Here is a 23,279-nt window from a genome sequence, read left to right as displayed (position 1 = left end):
CTTCTGCTACAACCATCTCAGCAGCTGCCCATCAGCCCTGAGCTGATCAGTTCATCAGCCCAGTTCACTTTCCCACCCCAAATAATTGATGCAACCCCTAAAGGAGCAACACCACTGTACTTCTACCTAATTTCAGACACAAATTAAAAACACCTTTTTACAGAAAGAAACAAAATATATGCAGTGATAAAAGCTGTATCTTCAGCTTTAGGCACCAACACCAATTATCCACTGGATCTAATTTATATTCCTTTGACTGTTTCTGAGAGACATAGGATTGATTCTTTTAAATTTTTATTTGATTGCTTGAGAAGGGAGACAGACAAGATGACAGATGGATCCCACCTGCTGGTTCATACCTCAAACACCAACAAGGGCTAGGGCAGGACCAGGCAGAAACCAGGGCAGGGAACTCAATCTGAGTTTCCCTTATAGGGTGACTTTAGCCATCACCTGCTGTTCACTAGGGTGCATGTTAGCTAGAATTGGGAGCACAGCTATCACTCAAACCCAAGCACTCCAACATGGAATGTGGGGATCCAAACACCCACACCAAGACTGATTCTGATCTTGAATTAAAGCCCTTGAGTCTGTGCCTGGGGTTATGAGGAACATGTGACAAGGAACAGAACCAGCTCCAGGTCCTGCCCTGGTGGATGTTCTCGGACAGTGACAATGGCTGGGGCTCAGGACACCTTCCACCTTACCAAGCAAGAGTACAGGAATGTTCCGAAAGTCAGCACATTCAACTTCTTCATTTAACAGATGGAAAAAACAAGGCAACAGGGGGACCAGGCAGCCACCCCAAAGCTTGGAACAGACCGAGAACTTCCGACCCTGAGATGTATACCACACACACCATGCTCTCCCTCAGGTTCAGCTTGAGACTGCTGTATCATGTGAAGCGGCAGGCCACACCACTCTGCTGCCACAAGGCTAGGAACCAAATGGCAATACCAAAAACATGAGATAACTCTGTCCATAAAAAGTGCTTTGTTCAAAGCAATATATAATTTTTATGGTGGACCATGAAAACAAAACACAAAAAAAACACAACTTACCACTACTGGGTGAAAGGAACAAGAAAATGAAACAAATTTGTGCCTGACGAAACAGTAACATACAATTAAAATGATGGATGTCTCCGTGCCAGAGGTTGAGTGTGAGACAAGCTGTTAGGAGAAGGGCATCCCTGAAAATAAATTGCCAAATTACTTTTCTGCAGCCAGACTGCAGATTCCCCCTCCATGCAACTCCATGTCAATTCACAGGCAGCACATTCCCAGGGAAGCAAATAACTCCATGTCAATTCACAGGCAGCACATTCCCAGGGAAGCCTGCCAAGAAACGTGACCAGAAAGGGTAACTTCAGTGGATGGCTGTCTCGGTTCATCACACCACTAAGAAATGTGACCATGCTGGACAAACGAGGAGAGACTGCCTGGCTCCCTTGCCCTGCAGGTGCTGTCCTGCCAAGGTCCTGGCAGCTCTGAACTCACAGCACACCTGTCATGAGTGGCCCTCAAGGCTTGGGAGCCCGCGTCCTGCCTCTATTACTCACCTCAACAGAGTTTGATGTCCAGAATTTCTCACCCCATTAAGATGGTACAGGCTCATAGGAAACAAGATGACCAATTTAATAGGACTTGGTTCAGCACTGATCCAGGGAACACACCTGGCAGAGAGGTCCTGGTTCCATGTAACCAGGTTTCAGGGAAATAAACTACACAAGTTTAGTGACAGGGTTCTGAGTCAGAGCCTTGCTTTACTGATTTATTATATTTGAATGGTAGAGTTACAAAATAGAGGGAGACACACACACACACAGATGGTCCATCTATTGGTCACTTTCCAAATGACTGCAATAGCCAGAGCTGGACCAGGCTGGAGCCCAGGACTCTACTGTGGTATCCCATGCAAGACCCAAGTACTTAGACCATCCTCTATCACTTTCCTAGGTGCATTAGCAAGGAGCAAGATCAGAAGTGGAACAGCTTGGACTAAAACCCTCATGGGATGCAGGCATCGCAAGTGGGAGCTTTGCTGGCTATATCATAATACTGGCAAAATAGGGCCCCGCTTTGAATCTGGGCACCATCACTTGATGTCCCTCAGCTGAGCCCCTTCATTTTTCTAGGCTTGTTTCCTGCCTGTGAGCAGCTGGCACGCTGCTGAGCTGGGGGCGGGAGGAGAATGTGAGCAGAGGGTTCTGCCCAACAGGGTCCCAGCTGGCCCCTAGAAGCCAATCTGGAGGCCCAGCCCTCTGCCGCTGAGTTGAAGGAATGTCATTCCCAGCCCCACAGTGCAGGAGGACCTCTGACAGCACCCAGGAACTCCCCTAATCTGAGATGTCCCCAATAGCCTGGAAACTTTCTGTGTCACAGCACAGTCCTAGACCCTGAGCTCCTTGGGTGTCACCCAAGACAGGTACATATCGCGTAGGTGCAGATAATAAACTTGGACAACAAACAAGTCTAATCTATTAGCAAGGACACCAACCACCAAGGCACAGAATTTTAGAGTTATTTCCTTGGTGTTGTGTGTGTGTGTGTGTGTGTGTGTGTGTGTGTGTGTGTGTGTGTGAATTTTCGTAAGATACAAGATTACTGAAGGGCTAACACACAGCATGGTGAGTTTAGGCAGCAGCTTGTGATGTCAGTTAGCCCCCAGCAAAGCACCAGTTATAGTTCCATCTGCTCTACCTCCAATTCAGTTGCCTGCTAACAGCCCAGGAAAGCAGCCGAAGAGAAATGGCCCAAGTACTTGGGTGCCTGCCACCCACATGGGAGGCCCCCAGAGGGAATTCCAGGCTTTTGGCAGCAGCCTGTCCCACACTTGAGTATTGTGGCATGAGTGAACCAGGATACGTCTTCCTGTTTCTCCCTCTCTTCATTCTGCCTTTCAAGTCAAGAAATCCATTGCTTTAATAAAAGACTCGTTGCAAAGGATGCACAGCCAGTAACCCTGTCTATGGTGAGCTTGGCTGCTAGAGTGATCAAGCTGTAACTAGGGCAACACTATCCAGTCATCTGATGGAGGAAAATACAAATCAAATTGTCATCTTGCAGGTAGCCTTTGATTTTTCCTTTTAAGGGTGGGACTGGTGGGTGAGTTAGTAGTCTCAAACAAACAAACAAACAAAACAAGCTGCTGCTCCTTGCAGAAAGAAGCTAGAGAAGGACCCCTTCAGATGGAAAAATGAGGGTGCAGCACTCACTGCCTCGCCTTCGGCTGAGATTTGGAAACAGAGCAGTATATCAAGTAGGTGGGTTATAGCTAGTGTGAGTGATTGTGCAAAGAATTTTCTTTGAAAAAATAGTTTTCATTTATCTGAAAGACAGATCTTTCATTCACTGGTTCATTCCCAAATGTTCAACATAGCTGTGGCTGGGCCAGGCTGAAGCCAGGAGCTCCATCTGGATCTGCCACAAGGATGATGGGAATCAAGCAGGTGGACTACTACCAGCTGCCTTCCTGGACGTGGGTTAGCAGGAAGCTGCAAAGGGAAGCAGAGCTAGAATTCAAACCTGGGCACATGGTTATGGGACTCAGGGACCCCAAGTGGTGTCTTAACAGCTGTGCCTAGCATCCACCTCAGGAGAAAGACCTTGGCCATAACTTTTTCACACAAAAATCTTAGCCTTTCTCTATGCATTACCTGAGGGAAAAAAAATACATGCATTTGTAAAAGCAACAACTGAATGCCAAACAAGGTACAAGCTTTAACTAGGACTATTATGAAATGTTACTTTAAAATGGAACACACAAATAGGAAATTATTTACAGAACTAAATACCTTGGTACAAATATAGTAACAGATCATCACCTTTAACTGCTCCAGGTTAGTCATAAGCTAACCCTAATTTTTCCTAGCTCAGGCAGAACTAATTCTCTTGGAATGGCCTCACCTATTGGACAGGGGCAATAGCAGGTGACCAAGGGAGGACTCCAGTGGCCAAGGCTTTTCAAATCCATGCCAAAAAGTATTACTACCAGGCTGCCCCTAAACCAGGTCTTGCATCTCCACAAGCCTTCTACCTTTTAAGTCACCCAGAGAATTTAAAGCAGGAGACACATCTGTAATAGAGTATACAGGCACCACCCCAAGCTGGGCTCTGAGGAACTGCAGGTCTGGCCAACTACTGCTCTACGGGAAATCATACCGTATTGGCCCATCTTCCAAGACAATCTCTAAATACGAATTGCTACTATCGAGCAGGATCATTTTTAGAAACCTTGCCCAGGCTTCGAGCTTATGTGGACAAAAGTGCACAGGTCACAGGTGCACAACTGAAGGAACTGGCAAAGCGAACATACCTGGCAGCCACCACCCAGGCCAATAAAACAGACCCTTCCCCGCCCCCATCTCCCGCGCACCTCGGCCTGATCTCCACCCATCCCTTCCTTCCCACGGGTACCAGGAGTCGCAGCTGCCCCCTTGAAGCTCCAGCCATTGTTACTGTGTGGTGTCTTTCATGGCTGCCTGGGGGAGGCATGCCCCTCCGGCGCCAGAGCTCCTTTCTCTGCACAAAGGCACATGGGTGCCATTTGACAGCGCTAAGAGGAAACAAGACCCATGAAATTCACCTTTTGTGGGTGCACCCACAGCAGAAAAAAAGACATGGCATCACAGAGGGAGGGAGGAGCCAAAGATAAGAAGAGACAAGGTAGGTGGAGTGGGTGGTCAAAGTCAACGGAAGGGGAGGGTTTGTTCTTGGATCAAAGGGACAGCAAAGGACAGGGTGGTGGCAGGTGCCAGTGGCAACGAGGCAAAGTTCACCATCACCAAGCAGGTAGACAGGGGGCAAGGCCACAGAGACCCACTCCACTGCCTGGCAGCCTGCTCTCTCCCCGAGAGACGACACACAGACCTCCCCGAAGAAGGAATCAGCACACACTGCCTGACAGCTGCTGCTCTTTTGAAGCAGCTTGTTTTCGGGAACAATCGCAAGGAAGAACAAAGTAAACACAACCATGCTGCTAACACCCGGCTGCCACTCAGGGTTAGCAAGCATCCAGACTGAGGGCCTCTCTTGCTCTACCCAGCCTTCACCTCCTGCTAACTGCTTTAGATGTCTTTTTGAGGGAATGGCGGTTAAGTCACACTCACACACACATACACACACACACCCAAGCCACTCCATTTTGACAAATGGCAACCTCTGTGCGACCTGCAGCCCGGCACCACTCAGCACCATCTCTCTCGGCAGGAACTTCCCCGTCAGTCCCAGCCTCCTCCAGCCCCCAAGGCAACAGCTGCTCTGATGTGTTTTCTCTGCAGCCTCATTTTGCAAGGTCTACAGCTGCAAGTAAACAGGGACTGGTCTCAGTCTCTGGAGGAGAAAGTGAATTTCCTTCAGCATAATGCAGGTAGGGGCAGAAGGGTGCGCCTCAGACTCCAGGTGGGGCCAATCTGCTGCAGACACGTCTACATCAACCTTCCTGTACCATCTTACGTGCCTGAACTATAAATCTTCGAGATCAACGTTGCAGATAAAAATACCCCCAACTGGGATTCAGAGCTGTGATGTTCAACGCCTGCTCAGGTACCGCTTTTTCTTCCCCCCCTTGGGACCATGTTAGACACCAGCTCTTACCCGCCACGTGTGCAGCATGGACTACCCCAGACCAGAGTGCTGACCCCAACAGCTGATGTTTGGCATCCTCAGAGAAGCAAGATGGAGTACAATTCTGAGAACAATACTGCCACTTGTCCTGGTTCTTCCTGCTCGAGCAGGCAATGTGAATAGACCTATGAACACACAGAGACTTCTGCAAATACATGAGGCATGGGGAGAGGGGTGTATCTCTGACTCCATCTTGTATGCACCTGACACCTGGCTTAGTTTTGTGCCTGTCTCATTTGAAAACGGCAACTCCTCTGAGGCAACAGAGAGCAGGTGGCCAAGAGTCACCTCCCTTTTCTCACCCGTACTACCTGGTGGCAGGCACATCAAACTCCTACACTCAGGGACTCTGTGAGTTGGAAGTCCAAACAATACAGGGGGCCTGGGCGTGGCACAGCAAAGACGTCCAATCAATATCAGCCATGGCAACCCTGCTCTCCATTTCACTCTCCCATGCTAGCCCTGCTGGATGAGAACTTAAATCCTTCCAGGACTTGTGTCCAAACATCCAACCCTCGTGATGGACCAGCTTCAAGTCCCAGCTACTCTGCTTCCTGTTCTAGCTTCCTACTAATGTGCACAGGAAATGGTGGCAGCTGAGGGCTCGGGGCTTGGGTCACTATCACCATGTGGGAGACCATCCTGGATGGGGTTCTGCCTGGCCCAGCTCTGGCTGACGCAGGCATCTGGGGAATGAACCTACAAAAGAGATATTTCTCATTCTGCCTTATCACTCCCCTCCTCCCTGCTTCTCAAATAAAGTAAAAACCAAGTTAATTTTAAAAGAATATAAACATCAGGAACAAATTAAGGCTTTCTGACATACTGAAACTTACACTATTGTGGGAAGACTCTTTAAAAAACACAAAAATGGGGCCCAGTATGATAACCTGGTGGCTAAAGTCTTTGCCTTGCACGTGCCAGGATTCTATATAGCACCAGTTCATACCCCAGCTGCTCCACTTTCCTTCTAGCTCCCTGCCTGTGGCCTGGAAAAGAAGTGGAGAAGGACCCAAAGCCTTGGTATCCTGCACCTGTGTGGAAGACCCAGAGGCGGCCCTGGCTCCTGGCTTCGGATCAGCTTAGCTTCAGCCATTGAGGCTACTTGGGGGGGTGGGAGGGGACCAGCAGATAGAAGATCTTCTCTCTCTCCTCCTCTCTATAAATCGGACTTTCCAAAAAAAAAAAAAAAAGCTTAAAAAAAATACAAAAATGCCTCACATTTGCGAACTTTTGAAACAAGGACCCAGCGAACAGTCTTAGGACTTCTCCTTATAGCTGCTTCACCCCTGAATTTTCAACTTCATCAACTGCCAAGCACAGATCCTGGGAGCCACATTGCAGCTTCAACCATCGACTTTACCCCCAACTCCAGTCACCAAATGCATCGGCTCCCAAGTCCTCAATGAGGCGCCTGCCACTCCTACTATCTCAGCACCATCACAGTGTACACTAGGATTCAGACAACCACCTCTCAGTAAGTCTGCCCACCTTGCAGCATCCCACAGATGCTCAGGGCCTTGCTCCTGTCTCCCTGCTCCAGCCCCCTGTGACTCACAGGCTGTTTTTCCAAACACCTCCACCTGCACCCTCCTCAGGGAGGCTGCTGAGCAAGATTCTTCCAGCAGGGCTCCGACCCTCCAGGGCTCCAGATCAGAATGAGCTTAATTTCACCTGTCTGAAACCATCTCCAATCAACATCCACCCCAACTCCCCACAAACCACCACCCAGTCCTGCCTATCTGCTATGGTACTGGCCAAGCCTTTCTGCCTGGCATTGCACCAGTCAGAGAAGCTGAACCAAATGGTGAAGGGCTCACATGAGTCAAAAGAACAAACAGCACAGTTCTTCTCAGTCAGCCCGGGCTGCTGTGACACAGTCTTGTCATCCAGGTACTCAATTCTGGTCTCCCATTTGGGTGGCAGGAATCCAACGACTTGTAGCCATCACTGCTATCTCCCAGGGCCTGCATTAGCTGAAACCTGGGACTGGGAGCCAGAGCTGGTACTTGAATCCAGGCCCTGCATGTGGGACACAGGTATCCTAACAGGGAGCTGAAGGGCTGAGCCAAATGCCCGCCTGCCCCCTTTATATTTTTAAGGAGGGAAAAGATACCAGCATGTGGCCACTAGAGCTAGACTTCTTTCCGGGTCTGCTGCCTTGTAAGCGCCAGACCTCAAGAGTAGCACTCGCTGCTTTGTGTGTGTTCAGCTCTCAGACGGGGTAGTGGTGGCCTAGTGCAGTTTCGGTGAGAATTAACAGTAAATCCACCAGGTGCTTGGAACTCTGTCCAATATACAACAAGAAAGCCTTTCCTGGGGTGTTCTTGCCTTTCAAGAGTCCTTCAGACTCAGCCCTCAACACCTCAATTGGCTTCTGATACTAGGAAAACAACACGATGCTCACTATTTAACATCTGTAAGAAATCTAACAATATCTGCCCATTCCATCGAAAGGCAGTGACAGACAGCAATCTTCTTCCATCTGCTGGCTCATTCCTCCAGTTGGCCGCAAAGGCCAGGGCAGGGCTGGGTCAAAGCCACGAGCCTGGAACACCATCTGGGGATCCCACGTGGGTAACAGGGCCATTTTTCACTGCTTTCATAGGAGCACTAGCAGGGAGCTGAATGGGAAACAGAGCAGCCAGGCTTGGACCAATGCTCTGAGAAGGGATGCCAGGGTCACAGGTGGTGGTTTCACCCCCTAAATCAAAATGCTGGTCACAGACCAAGAACCTTAACTGCAGAATCCCGATTCCTCCAGTCATTCTGTTTTACATTTCGTTGAGTGGCAGCTCTGATTCTATCCTGGGAGCTGCACCCTACGCTGTTTGAAGGAGTTTCGGCTCCATGCTTCAAATGCTGATTCACAGTCTGGGTTAATGGTGCCAGTATTAAGAGTCTAGGTCAATAGCTCCCAGAAGGGCAGTGCCACAGCCAAGAGCACTACCTGCTGAGTGTGCCCCAGCAGTGACTTAACCTCTCTGTGCTTCTGCCCCCTCATCTGCATAATGAGGATGCTTAAAGGAACAACCTACTTCATTAGCTGTGAGGCATCCAAGAGTTAATCCACATAAAGGGCTCTGAACAGCGTAAATAGTGAATGCAACTGGAAAACATGAAGTTACGGTGAAAGAAACCTGATACAAAATGCATACACTGAATGACTCTAGTTAAGTATACAAGGTCAGCAAATCCACAGGGGAGAACACAGTGGTTCCCTGAGGCTGGAGGAGGTGGGGAGGAACAGGGATGACTACTGAGTAGGATTCCCTTCTAGGTGATGGGTTTCCCTTCTAGGTGATGAAAGTGTTTTGGTGTGACAGTGACAATGGTGGCACCACACTGGTGAGTGGACAGGGAGCCCTGTAAGCACCCAAGCCTACGGGAAGCTCAAGGAGGAGCAGTGGTCTGGGACCACCTTCCTGAAACACAGAGCCTCTGAAGTGGGCTCTGAGGGAGGGCTAGGCCCATAAGATCTAAGACTCAGCTAGTAAGTAAGGGGCTGGGGCCAGTGCCAGCCTGTGCCAGCCTGTACCAGCCGGGGAGTGGGGAAGGCTGGTGGGAGCTGTCAGAATCAGTGCAGAGAAGCGGACCCAGAGCCTGAAAACTATGGTGAGCCTGCTTCGATCACTTATCAGCTGTGGGATGCTGGCCCCAATTTTCTTGCTGCTGAGATTTCTAGAAGATCAGAGTACCCACAATTCTCTAAAAGAGGATGTAAGGACTAAACAAAACCGGGTAAGGTGAAAGTTTGAGCTAAACACATAACAGCCTGAAAATGTAATGGATGTGACCACACCACACATCAGCTCTCAAATCTGGCTGTCTCCCTGAGAGATTTAAAGCATTGTGATGAATGCATCTCACTGCCCAAGACCAGCAAACCTGGCCATGGCCATCTAGGGTGTATCCCTGAAGCCACACTGCCAAGTCCCCCAGTGGCCAGTGTGGTGATGTAGCACCTGCAGCACTGCTACCCCATATGGGTGTCAGTTTGTGTCCTAGCTTCTCTACCTCCAACCCAATTTCCTGCTTATGGCCTGGCAAAGGAGCAGAGGATGGCTCAGGTGCTTGGGTCCTTGCACCCAGGTGCAAGACCCAGAAGAGGTTCCCAGCTCTGACTGAGACAGCCATTTGGGAAGTGAACCAGCAGATGAAAGACCTTCTCTCTATCTCTTCCTCTCTCTCAGTCTCTGCAATTCTTGACTTTCAAATTAAAAAAAAAAAATCCTTTACAAGAAGGAAGCTAAAGCTCCCCAGCTGATGGTAGCTGGAAGTAAACATTGGAAGTCACTGTTAGAACTCATTAGCAACCCCACAAAGGTCAGAGGACAGTCATGATTTTATGAAGACTGGAACACTGTACAAAACTGACCCCATGAGAGAGAGAGAGAGAGAGAGAGAGAGAGAGAGAGAGAGAGAAAGAGATCTTCTGCCTGCTAGTTACCTCACCAAAGGCCCCTGAGCCACACAGCATCCATCCACTGGGAAGGACTCAGGTGTGGAGAGTTCAGCCTGGGCCAGGGAATGGAGACAAAGGCCATGTTACAGGTGTTCTTTGTGTGTCACCCCTCTTGGCCTCTAAAAACAAAGCACATTCCCTTTGCATTTTCTTCAGGAGCCACTTTAATGAGCAGAAACTCCCCTCCACTCATTAGAATAAGGCTCCACAGACCCAGACAAGAAAGCAAAGTCAACCCCACAGCTTCTAAACACTGCAGGATCCTGGACAGACACTTCCAAGCCGGAATTCCTGGCTCTCCCATCACGCACAGTCCTGCTCCCAGGGGATCTGCCACTCTGCTGGCCTGTAGGCATGGCTGGGACCAGCTCCAAGGCAGCCTGGGCCCCTGCCTGGACCTTGACCAGCTCCCTTCCTGACATCAAAGCAGCCACAATGCCAGCCAGCACAGATCGCAACTGAGCAGGTGGCTTAAGCCTTGGGTCACAGGAGCAATAAACAGACTGTGGTCTCGGTGAAAAGCCACAGACAGGCAGCTGCGAATGCAGTGCAGGTTAATAACCAACCCTCCTAAAGCTTTATGGCTTACCAGGCTTTCCTGGATGAAGCCGCACCCACACCATGGACAGAGAGCCTGACAACACCCCACCCCACCCCCACCCAATGTGTCGGAGAGAACCCCAACTGGCTGCAGGAGAAACAGCAGAGCTTCAGGACAGGCAGGCTCCCTGAACCTTACCTGCGGCAGCCGGGAGGGCTGCATGCAGGAAGCTGAGCCTATTACACCCTCATTACTGCTCATTAGCCACAGGTGAGCAACAATGAGTGTCCCAAAGCAGCCAGAAAAGGACTTCCACCCCAGGACCAGCGTTTTGGATCATGTGTGGTCTCCAAAGGCTCCTTCTGGAGAAAAATGCAGTGGTTTCCCTGGCCCCACAGTCAGGCCCGTTTCTCTTCTCTCTGAGGAGTCTACTGATAGTGCATTCTCTACAATGTCTACTGGCACCTCCTGAAAGGAGAGAAGGAGAGGGAACCCAGCTGGGGTGCGACAGTCTAAGGCAGAGGAGACCTTCCCAACCAGGGGCAAGGTAAAGGGAAAAAAGGGGGAGGAAGGACAAGAAGAAGGGAGAAGGGGAGGAGGGAGGAGGAGCAGGAAAAAGGGGAGAAGGACAGGGAAGGAGGAAGAGGAAGTAAAGGAGGAAGCGAGAAGAAGCAAGGTGGAAGAACAAGGAGAAAGAGGAAACAGAAGGGGAGGAAAAGTGATTGAGAAGGAAAGAGGAGGGGGGAGGATGATGGGGAAGAGGAAGGGAAGGAGGAGGGGAGATGGGGGAGGAACAAGGGGAAAGAGGAACAGGGATGAGGGCAGGGAATAGAGAGCTAGATTGAGTTTCTCACTTCAACCCAACCATTGCAGGCATTTGGGGAGTGTATCGCATGCAGGAGCATACTCATGCTCTCCCTTCCCCCTCTCTTCCTCTTAAATAAACAAGCAGAACAGAAGTGAATACTGCAGATCCTGCAGAGATTCACCAAAAGCCAGCAACAGCAACAAATTTCAGCTCCTACCACAGTGAAACAGAACTTCAGGTATCAATGCTTAGTGCAATCAGGAAGCTTGTCGGTCCTGAGACTTCAAGGGCCTTCTCAGGTCCAGCACTGTGGTCCAGCACGTTAAACCACAGGCCATTGAGGCCATCTGCGGAGTGAACCAGTGCATGGAAGCTCTCAACCTCTCTCTCTGTAACTCTGCCTTTCAAAGAAATAAATCTTTTTTAGAAATAAAAATTAAGGACCCGCATTGTAGTTCAGTGGCTAAAGTCCTCACTTTGCACACCCAGGATCCCACATGGGGACCGGTTCATATCCCAGCTGTTCCACTTCCCTTCCAGCTCCCTGTGTGTGGCCTGGGAAAGCAGTAAAGAAAAGAATAGCCCAAAGCCTTGGGATCTTGTACCCACGCAGGAGACCCGGAAGAAGCACCTGGCCTCAGAATGACTAAGCACCAACTGTTGCGGCTTCTTGTGGAGTGAACCAGTAGTTGGAAGATCTCTGTCTATCCTTCACTCTGTAAACATCTGACCTTCCAATAAAAATAAGCAAATCTTAAAAAAAAAAAAAGGAAAAAATAAAAATTAAAAACATAAAGCACTCTCTTGGTCCACTGTGATTACTCAAAAGATGAAGAAAGACACAGCAGACCATGTGACAGAGACGGGGAGCAGCAGCAGAAAACAGTGGGAGAATATAGCACCACCCAAATCAGGTGAAAACCACAGAGCATTCTGGAAGGAAAGTACATGGGTAGTACTCAGCCCTGTCAAGAACTGGGGAAAGTGAAGGCCACTGACTCCCAGGAGATGAAGGAACCAAGGCAAACAAGCCGGGGAACACTGACATCAGGGCCGGGAGCTCTGCACAACTACTGTGCATGGACCTTGCCTTACAGCCTCCCCCTTCCTCCCTAGGACCTGCCCACACACCTGCGTGCACCTGTCCACTGCCAGACCAACTACAGAGGGCGTGAAAGCAGCCCCAAGCTGGAAACATCTCAAATGCCCAGACATACAGGAAGAAGTAGAGTTAACCTCCCTGACCTGGATGGATCTCACAGACACAATGTTAAATGCAAATCCATGTACGTAAAGCTCACAGCATGCAAACTTAACAACCTCACATTTGGGCAAAGGCACTTACGTGGAAAACCAATGAAGAGGAAGGGATGGAGACAACTCTTTGTGGAGGGAGGGGAGTGCAAACTGGGGGTGGCAGAATGACCTTCAGGTGGGAGAGGAATGTGACCTGGGAGGGGCAGAGGGTTTCTAACAACCCCAGGGGTGGTCTTTGCTCTTAAGCCAAAGGATCGAGTGGGTGCAAGGATGTTGACTTATCATTTTTCTTCAAGCTACTCATGGCCCAGTCTTTTGTAGCTATATGGGATGGTTTAAAATTTAAATAAAGTGGTAGACCACAAACTGGGCAACACTGAATAGGTTGGTCAGAAAGGTAAGGGGAACAAAGGACCCTGCCTGCCAGCAGTCCCCAAACTGACCCTGGAGGAGGTGAGGCATAAAGCAAGAGTCCCGGGAGAGAAGCCCCAAACTTCCTGGGATAAAACCACAACACACGGGATGAGTCTCCAGACAGCGCAGCAAATGCACAGGCGGGGCTGAGTGAAGGAGAAGGCACCCACAACTGACTCAAAACACACGTTATACAAAGTACACATCATACAGCAGCACCTCCAGGAGCTCACCACCAAAGCGGACACTTGGGACTCCTAAGTGGCCGCAATGGCCAGAGCTAAGCCGATCCAAAGCCAGGAGCCAGGAACCTCTTCTGGACCTCCCACATGGGTGCAGGATCCCAAGGCTTTGGGCCATCCTTTCCTGCTTTCCCAGGCCACAAGCAGGGAACTGGATAGAAACTGGGGCTTCTGGGACAGAACCGGTGCCCATACGGGATCCTGGCATGTACAAGGTGAGGATTTAGCCACTGAACCTTTGTACTGGGCCCCAAACAGATTTTTTTTTTAAAGAGGAGCTCTGCAAACCTTATATACACATATGCAAAAGTATAGACCTGGAACAGTGCAAAGGTAAAAGCAAGTGGTTGCTATGCAGCCAGATGGGAGTAAGGAAAGTACTTTTCTCTGTGATCATTTTAATGTTCTATTAAGCACTTAATAGAAGTGCAGAATTGCAGCCATCAAGCCAGAATGTAGCCCCAGAAATGCCATTCAAGAAATGTGACTAAAGATGCAAATGCAAACTCTGGAAATCCCAAATAACCTGGAAAGGAGGAAACCTTTCGGGGCTCAGAGGCTCCCATCCACCTCAGAATCCCCAGGCAGGCTCAGGCTCCTTTCCCCTCCCATGCCCAGCTGTACTGTCCGTCAGACGACGTCTCGTGCCTCAATCCTCCAGCCACATGGACCCAGCTGGTAGTGGGAGTCTACCCGCCTAGCTCGGTAGCTCTGGGCAAGTTTCTGAACCTGTCCACTAAGCCCCGAAGCTCTCCTCTAGGACATCAGGGATAACAGCAGGGACACCAACACCACATTTATGAAGACTGAACAAGGTAATCACAGGCACACGCAGCACAGTATCAGGCCTCCAACAAACTCCTTTATTCTCAGCCCCTGCCACTCAAAGGTTCCTCACTCGCCCCTATGGTCACAACCAAGGCTCTTAAACCTCCCCTACTTCAAAGATGTGGTTCTCTGGCTCCCTGCCTCCTAACGCACCTGTTAGATCCCTCTATACAGGTATCTTTCAGTGAAATCTAATGACTCAACTGTCACAAAACCTTTTGGGGGAAAGTTCACTATTACCCAAACCTTCTCCAACTCCACCCCACACCTGAGATACTCATTTCCTGGTGGGTTCCCAGCACTTTGCTATACTGCCTGCCCTACTAGACTGGGACTCAAGAAGTGTCGACTCTTGTGCTCAATGCAGTGTAAAGGCTCAATCACCCTTTGCTGAATCTCAAAAATAGACTGTGAACCAAAACAACCATAAAAAGGTTGGAAAACAAAAAGACACCAGACATTAAAATCAGATTGGACATGTGAGAACAAATCAGTTCCAGCAAGTAGTCACAGAGGGTGCTGGAGTAAGCTTAGGGTCATCAGGCTGAGGAGTACAGCGGGGACACAGTGAGACTCGAGCAGAACTCTGCCAGACCATCAATGGCTGCTGTCAGTCGTGAGCATCCCTGGGCAGGCTGGAGACCCAGGACTAAAGTCATCCACAAGGCCTTCAACCTGCCAGCACGACGTGTCCAGGGAGAGATGCTCGGACATCCGGAACCTGCTTCTCTGTGCAGGAGCAGATGGCGACACACAGCCTCAGATGGCCAACAGCAGTGGGGTCCCACTCACCCCAGCTAAGGAGTCCCCAGAACATAAAGAGAGGAAGGCCGAGGGCCTCACAGTAAGGCAGGTGCGGGGAACTTGCAGCACATGGGCTATACACGGTCTATGACATCATTTAGCCTGGTCCTGCCAGGGCAACCAACCACAGGTTGGACTCAAAATTCAATAAATCTACAGCAGGCTAATTTTAAAGCTGATTATTTTGTATGACCCACGAATGGTGCTAGAAAGATCCAAATGGTTCCTGGCAGAAGGTTCCCAACCTCTGCCTAAGGAGATACAAATTTGTGATTCGCATCCCTGTGCTGTAATAGCGAGGAGAGAGACTTCCCTCAATTGCAGAACCCATCACCGGACATACACAGTCGTACACAACAAAGAAAAGATGCCCACCCCAACGGTAACCATGGCTGCTGAGATCTTAGCTGCTGTTTAAACTTCTCTTCCCTCTCTGTTTCCTAAGCATTCTGCCTCCAATGTATCCTAAACGGAGAACCAAAGCAGAGGAGAGGGAGGCGGCTGCCAACCTGAGAAACACATCAAGATGAAGCAGCAGCTGGCCCTGGCATGGGCTCCGGGCAGCAACTGGAGCGCAGGTTCCCACTAAGGAGAAGGTGCTGAGTGGAGCGGAGAAGCGGGGGGGAAAAAACGGCCCCCAGGCAGCTGAGGGGAAGGGGATTGGGGCAGACAGAGTGGGGCAGGCGCAAGGGCGCAGAGGACAAATGGGGGTGGGGATTGCAAATCTCCATGCAAGAATTTAAGGGAAGGCACCGACCTCCTACTGTTTCACACCTGAACAGCCCTGCACCTTCATCCACTGCAGTGGGCCAGGTTCAGAATTCAGCGAGATCACGCATGTGAGAGTGCTTGGCAAATGCTTAGCATCTGCTGCATGGTAGGCTCCTGTTACTGGCCCTGAAGAGGCTGGGCACGCGCAGACCCCTCCAATGGATGCCAGAGCCCCCGCCTCCCACTTAACCCTAACAAGCCAGCAAGTGTGGAACCAGGGTTAAGAGATCTCACTTTCTCCACAGCCTAATGGCAAAGGCAGCTCATCACCGAGCTCAGCCTTCCCTGGAAAACAAAGGCAGTCATGAAAACAGCACAGACTCTTGACCCACATGGATGCACCTGTCTTGCTCCATCAGCTCCCACAGTTCCTCACGGTCTCACCCAGGGTGTGAGAAGGACAGGGAGAGTGAACCCACACCTACTCTGTCATGGCAGCCAAAGCAGAGATGTGGGGTAAGGCAAGGCACCCCATGGGTGCTAGGACCCTCGGGGGAAGGGTACACATGAAGTGATGCCCTCTGCTCCTTTCTGTGGTCCCTTGAGCGTTCCCAAAACTGAGGGCAAAGAGATGGGCCCCCAAAGCAAGACTGCACTTGGCCTTCACCATTCCTTTCCCCCACACACTCATCGGATTCCACTGGGACAATTCTGGCCCTCGTCATCCCTGTCACTGGACCACTGCAGCACCGCCAGCCTCCATGCCATGGCAGCAAATTCAGGCTCCCTAGAACACGGTCCAGCTTCAGCTCAAAGCCATCAGGCCACAGCCAGTGCGCTGCCTGCTGCAGCTTATCATGAGCTGAGAGGCTGCCTTACAGTGTAGCTTCTCTTGGTCTAGCACCAGACCTCCTTCTCAGAAAAGCATGAAGGGACCACTCCCCTTGTCAAAGTCACCTGCAGTACTCGCTGAGAGTCCAGCTTCTGGGGCTGCCAGGCACTGTGGGCCTGGCACGGAGCTGCAACCTATGATGCCAACATCTCACCTGGGCATCAGTTCTCATCCCAGCTGCTCCATTTCCAATTCAGACCCCCTTCCAATGGCCTGGGAAAAGCAATGGAAGATGGCACAAGTGTTTGAGTTCTTGCTACCCCAATGAGAGCCTGTAAGAAGCTCCTGCCTCTGGTGTGGCACAGCCCAGGCAACTGTGGCCAGCTGCGGAGTGAACCAGCAGATGGAAGCTAATTGCTTCAGATAATTTTTTTTTCTAAAAAGTCCAGCTTCCTGAGCCATACAATCAGAAATTCTGTGGCTTGGCTCTAGAATTGTAATTGGAGGAGGGGGAGAAAAAAAGTTCATCCCAGGTGAACTTTGCATGCATATACAATCATCTTGCTAGAGTTGCCCACTGGTTTGGGAAACTCTGTCCTCCTTCCAGGGGCCAAGAGACAGGGCACCCTTGCCCTCACCCCACCCTCCACGATCCTGTTAGGACCTGGGTTCATCTTCCTCCCTACTGCTGGCTCTTTACGCCTTCTGGGTTCCTACTGTCAACTGAGCAAGTGGGCAGGTTACATCCACAGTCCCATTTCCCACCCCATACAATGGGTAGGTGGTCTGTTGCCTTAAGGTTGGTCTCAATGCTACAATAAAGCTCAAGACCCTTAAGCTAGGCCCATGACCCTTACACTGCCACAGGTGCTCTGGTGGATCACAGGCTTCAGTCCTATAAAAAAGGCAACCTGCTTTTTTATGCGTATTTGGGAGGGGGGCAAGGAGAGGAAGAACCAAGGATTAGCTTCTTTTCTCATCTAAAAAGTAAGATCTTTTCACTTCCAATTTCCACAAACAGCGGAGCCAATAGTTGGGCTGCGTGGCATAGCTTTTTCTTCTTCTAATTTTTTAAATGTCCGTTATTAGAAATTTTGTCAAATTCTTTCCACAGTCCAAACACGAGTGGGAGAAGTTTACAGGATTCCAACCTACCACCTGGCCTTTAGTATCTTGCTGTTTACTAGGGTTCTTTATGCCCTGCCCATCATGAATTCCTCCCAGACCCCTCATTTTATAGCCCAAACAACTGATGCTCAGAGAGCTGGAACTGCCCAAGGCTGCACAGCCAGGCTGGAAGCTGCCAATGCAGATCTCACTCTGAATTCCTCCATGTTTGTCCTGCGCCCCCAGTGAGTCAACAGTCAAGCTCCAGACATGGAGAAAGCCACTGCGCCAAATGCTGCACTGGCTCCGAGGCCCGGGGGGCAGTGCTGACCAGCCAGCCACACATCTTAACAGCGTTCCACCCAGAGCTGTTGGAAGGCTGTGTGCACAGGGCAATGGGAGGCGGGACTGAGCAGCAGTCACACGAGCAAAAGCAATGCCAGGGATTTAGTCAACAGAGAGCTAATATGAGTCAACAGTGGGTGCCGCTGCCAAGCACACTAATGGGATCTTCAGCTGCATTAATACAGGGAAAGTGTCTAGGGCAGGCAGAGGGAGGGAGGTAGTCCTGTCCTGCTCAGACAGGACTACACTTGAGGGCTAGGCAGCAGGAAGGTGCCTTCCAAGACAGGAGTGGCTGCAGATGGCACTCTGGCTGGAGAGGAAGCTACAGTCTGACTTGGAAGCAGTTGGGTTTGCAGAGCAAGTCCACTTGAGAAGGCATCTTAGATGTGGCTGTTTCAACTTATCCTTTTACTCACTGCAGCCAAGACTGAAACACCTTAGGCTAGGTTAGCACCACCTAGAGGGACCAGGATCCTCGCATTCCCAGCAGAGCAGACTCCCCACAGAGGAAAAGCGCAGTGGCTTTCTCCTTCATTTGACAAAACAGGGCTTGGGGTCTGAGGTCCCACACTCTCAGGTGTCAGACTCTGGGAAGTTGCCCCCATCCTCACATTCCATCTGCCCAGCGCAGAGTCTGGCTGCACCTGTTCTCTCTCCATATCACCCAGAATGAGAAAAAAAAGTGTTTCAACCTGTGTCTCCTAAGCGCCTCCAGGCTGTGTCTCATTCACCTTTGTGTCAACAGCTTGGCATTGGGCACATGAAAAATGCCCAATAAATGGAGCCTGAGCCACACGGCCCAGTTACACAGCCATGTCACAGGACAAATGACTTGAGGAGGACTAATAAAAGAGTTTATGACCACACATCACCACTTTCAGCAGGCTGGGCGAAGGAGTCCTCGAGGCTCCTGCCCCCCAGAGTGTTTCCTGACAAAGGGCCACAGTTAGCCTGGTAAGGTCCCTGGTTACCCATGCCCAGGAACAACAGGGAGAAGCCAGCCCAGAGTGGGTATGGTGGTCAGAGGTGGATCCTATCTGTGTGACACGCAGCTAGACAACGGCAGAGGAGGGAAGCAGTAACAATTCAGGAACACAGAAGAGGAGAATGACATGGGGGTCAAAATGTCCCAAAAAGATGAAATAATAACAACATCTGGGGGGGCTGAGCACCAACACAACTCACTGTGGAGCTGGGCAATGGCTGCCAACCCCATAAATCTGCAAATTCATTACAGGGACCAACGGTCAGATCTGGAAACATTAGGGATCCCGTGCAATGCCCTTCTAATAGTTCGCCAATCTTGAAATCCATGAGCCGTGCTGGCTGACCATTTTTTCATCCTTGAGAGCTCACATGACAACAGCTACATTTGCCTGGTATTTGTGTTTGGATGGAGTGTGTGTGTGTGTATGTGTGTGCATCTACATAAAGTAGGGGGGCCACTCAACCACTTGCTAAATGGCAACCAGAAACCTGCCATGGCCAGACACACCTGGATCCCTCAAGTCACTACTGCTGTACTGGGATAGAACCCTTGTAGGAAGCCAAGGGCCTCTCCTCCTGCCCCAGCAGGGCCCCTTGCCAAGGGCGACAAGGCAGCCTTCCTGGCCCAACACGTTAGTTTGTGCACCTGTTTGGATATATTGGTCAGGCAAGCCTTTTACTCAGCTGGCATTTTCTTCTCAGAAACACCACTTTCAGCCTGTCGCACCCAACCTGACAGGAGCAATACACTTCCTAAACGAATTATCCCCAGGGAACAAGACCAGAAAGCCACGGGTGAGGAGCCCTGTCAAAGTTCCCAAGCTTAGCATTCCTCTCCCAGCTGCAAACTACGCCACATCCTCTCCCACACCAGCTACCCACTCTCGGGGAAGCCAGCTCGCATCCCCTCCGCTCTTGGCTCGCCAGGCCTTCACTCCCAGCACAGGAAAAGCCCTGGGGCCTCCTTCTGGGAAGCAATAACATGTTTATTTTATGTTCAAGACAACAATTCCAAGCACCCACTGGAACACTGGTTGCTTTTCCATAAATTTAAAAAAAAAAGGAGGGGGGGAGAGCTAAAGGAATTTTTATAGCAAACTGATATCCTATGGTGAGCCCAAGGAATCACAAAAATAAAATTGCCACACATTCAAACAGTCTCCAAATCAAATCTAAAGAGAGGCTGTTCCGCCCCAGGCAAGGAGAGAAGGCTGTGGTCCGGCCATCCCCCATCCCGCCCTCCCAGCCCTCCCAGCCCTCCCACGGAGACCCTCCCTGGTTCCAAGTCCAAAGGATTCCCACCGCCCCGCAAGGCCCACAGGCTTCCTTGGGCAGTCTGGGCATGTCCTTTCTTCCCTTCGCAACCCTCCCCATGAGCTGTAACATCCATCTAAAGCCCAATTACTGCTGTGTCCTCATCACACCCAGAGATTCCCGAAGGCGTCGTCTGCCGCAGCGCCGGGTGCGCGGCAGGCGCCCCGTTAATGGGTGGCTCTGATCTCATCTCATCTGGCCCCTTCGGCCAGAGAGACTCGGGCAGCTGGGCTCCCTGCCGAGGACAGCCGCGCCGGCCTAGCTCCCTGCGGGAGCCGAGCGAGGCGCAACCACCTGTATGCTGCGGGTGGCCGGGACGCAGGCCCGCGCGCAGCCGCCCTGGGGCGCCCCGCCAGCCCCACGAACGCTGGCTCCAAAGCCGGGCAAGTCCAGCTCCCCCAGGCCCCGCGGCCGACTCTAGGCGGCCCTGCCAAGGCTCTGCCAGCGCAAAGTTGACCAGGTGTTCCAGAGAGCCCGAGTTAGCTCCCCGGGGCGCTTCACCCTAGCCAGACAGAGAACCTCTTCGGAATGGGGTTGGGGGACGAGCCAGAGGCGGTGAGATGAGAGCAAAAGTGGCCACCTAACGTTCTCCCTAACTTTGGAACACCTGCCGGATAGCAGGTGGAGCGAGCCCTCTCTTCAGCGTCTAATCTAGACCCGATGGCCAGTTTGGGTTGCGGGTGGGGGGCGCAAGCCTCCACCCTAGGGCACCCCGGGATGGCTGCATCCAGAAGGCCCCGCCAGATCCTGAGGGCGGACTGGCAGCACTTGCCAGGAACCCCTGCCACCCGCGCCGCGCTAAAGGGGGCAGGAACGTGAGGACTGCGCTCCCAAGCGAAGGGGTGAGGCCCCAAAGACTAGGTGGGCGTCACGAAAAGCTGCAAGGGTGTCGGGCAGGGAGCGAAAGTCAAAGACCCGGGAAGAGCTCGGGACGCTCAGCCCGAACGGGAACGTGGCTTAGGAATTCTCCCACGCCGCGATGGGGGAGGGGATTCCGGAGGGCCGCAAGGGGAGCGCCCGAACGGAAAGCACGGGGGAAGAGGGGAGAGCCGTCCCGAGGGGCGCGGGGCGCCAGTGCCCCGGATCGGGCCCCCGTCACTCACCGGCAGGTCCACGCTCACTTCGGTCCCGTCGAGCAGGAAGACCCGGCAGTAGAGGGTGGCCTTGGCAGCTCCGGCGGCGGAGATGTGCACGGCCGCGCCACCCGTGAGCAGGGGGCCGCCGCCGGCCGGGAACACGCTGCCCCCGGGGGCGGCGGGCAGCGCCGAGGGGGCGGCGGCAGCGGCGGCCGGGCACCCCCGGTGCCCCCCGTCGCGTTCGTCCCCCAGCCCGGCGGCCCCGCGCCCCGGCGCGCCGCGCGCGTAGCGCTGCATGGAGCGGCGGCCAAAGGTCCGGCGCAGGAACCGCAGCATCCTGGCTGGGGGCGCCCCCTGCCTCCGCCCCGTGCGCCGCCGCCCGGGAGCGTCCCGCGACGCCGTCAGTGCCCGCGGCCGCCGGCGCCACCCGCGGGCTGCGGCCCGGGGCTCGCTCCCGCCGAGGCCGAGGCCGAGGCCGCGCTCCGGCCGCCTGCGGGGCGCGCCGGCCGGGCCAGCGTCGGCCTCGGGTGGCCGCGAGGCGGGAGGGCGCGCTCGGGGGGTGGTGGCCCCCGGGGGGCCGTCCGGCTGCCGCCGCCGAGGCCCGCCCGCTCTCCTCCGAGGCCGGCGGCCTGTGCGGGGCTGCGCGGAGGGGACCCCGCTCGCGACGGCCCGCGGGCGGCCCCGGGGGGCTGCGGGCGGTGGGCTGCGGGCTGGTCCCGAGCCGCCGCCGCTGCCGCCGCCGCCGCCGCGCGCGGGCCGAGGGCCAGCCGGAGCAGGGCGCCTGCGTGCTCCGGGCGCGCTCGCTCCCACTCGCCGCGCCGCGCCCGGGGCCCGAGGAGGCCCCGCCGAGCGCCCGCTCCCAAGGCGCCTTTTTCTGAGCCCGCAGCCCCCGCCTCCCACCTGGGAGGCTGCACCTCCAGCCGCCGCCGCCGCCGCCGCCGGGACTGCAGCACGCCCTCCTCCCTCGGGGCTACGCCGGGTAATTGCAAGCCGGGTCTGTGCTGCCCCCTGCCGGCCCGAGCGCCCCCTGCCGCTGTAGGTGTGCTCACGTGTGTCCACGTAGGTGAGCACACACGTGTTTCCGGCGGCCCGAGCCCCGCTGCTGGGTTAGGAGAACAGCGCCTTGTGCCCTCCGGGAGGCCTGGCGAGGGCAGCTTAGCGTTGAGTTTCTCCTCCTGGAAAAAAAAAAAGAGCACTCAGTTCCGCTTCTGGAAGAGGAGACGGGGTGCAGCAGTTAACCGTATGGGATGGCTGCTCCATAATGAAGTCGCGCCCGTTGAAGATCTCAGAACTGGAAGGGCTCCTTTAGCCAGTCCAGAACAGTGGACTTGGCCAAATAAGGAAATTAAGCCTGGGGAAAAGAGGGAAGTACTTTTCCAGCATACTGTGCCAGAAAAACACCTGCGAGTACCAGGCTTGGGGCCTGTTGACTCCCTCAGGCATGACTGGGAGGCAGACAACTGGGGCTGCGAGGCTGTGTAGGACCCTTTGGGAGACAGGGGGAGTTTGTTGACAAGCCATGCGTTACATGCTGAAATGGGCTTTGGGGGAGAAGTGGGCCATCCGGGACTGTCCAGTGGCTGGAAGGAAAGTCTTTCCGTCTTGGGAAGAATCATGCCGCTCTTGGGGCACTCTTAATCTTGTGTCCCCTTACCGTGTTGACCCCTTACCATGCATCAGCTCCCGTAATCCTCACACCAGCCTGGTTGGGGAGCATCTTAGTCCCATCGCACAGAGAGGGAGATTGGAGTGTTGGATAGCTTCAGCAGCCAGCCCAAGTGCTTGTGTGATAGCGTGCTCCTTGGGCAGCACTGCTTTGTTGTCCTAACCACCACCTCTGCCCCAAGAGTGGCGTGATTCTTCCCATGGCTCTGCCATGATTGACAAGCAGGCGAAGGCTTTGGGGAGACCCGGAGAAAAC

General features: G+C 52.8%; 1 protein-coding gene across 5 annotated transcripts in view; it reads right to left on the bottom strand.

Moving 5' to 3' along the window:
• EPB41L4B (erythrocyte membrane protein band 4.1 like 4B) overlaps positions 1-21,697 on the bottom strand; it is a 128,985-nt gene extending 107,288 nt beyond the window's left edge. For all 5 annotated transcript variants that reach the window (XM_040963530.1, XM_040963529.1, XM_040963531.1 and 2 more), the window contains exon 1: positions 21,386-21,697. In XM_040963530.1, the coding sequence (XP_040819464.1) occupies positions 21,386-21,694 (309 nt within the window). In that variant the 5' untranslated portion in view covers positions 21,695-21,697. The remainder of the gene's footprint in view (positions 1-21,385) is intronic.
• Between the last annotated feature and the right edge of the window lie 1,582 nt (positions 21,698-23,279).

Source organism: Ochotona curzoniae, unplaced genomic scaffold (assembly GCF_017591425.1).
Source record: "Ochotona curzoniae isolate NIBS_2020 unplaced genomic scaffold, NIBS_Ocur_1.0 scaffold_3208, whole genome shotgun sequence".
Classification (NCBI taxonomy): domain Eukaryota; kingdom Metazoa; phylum Chordata; class Mammalia; order Lagomorpha; family Ochotonidae; genus Ochotona; species Ochotona curzoniae.
Note: the sequence above shows the minus strand (reverse complement) of the source record. Positions and strands in the feature narration are given on the sequence as shown.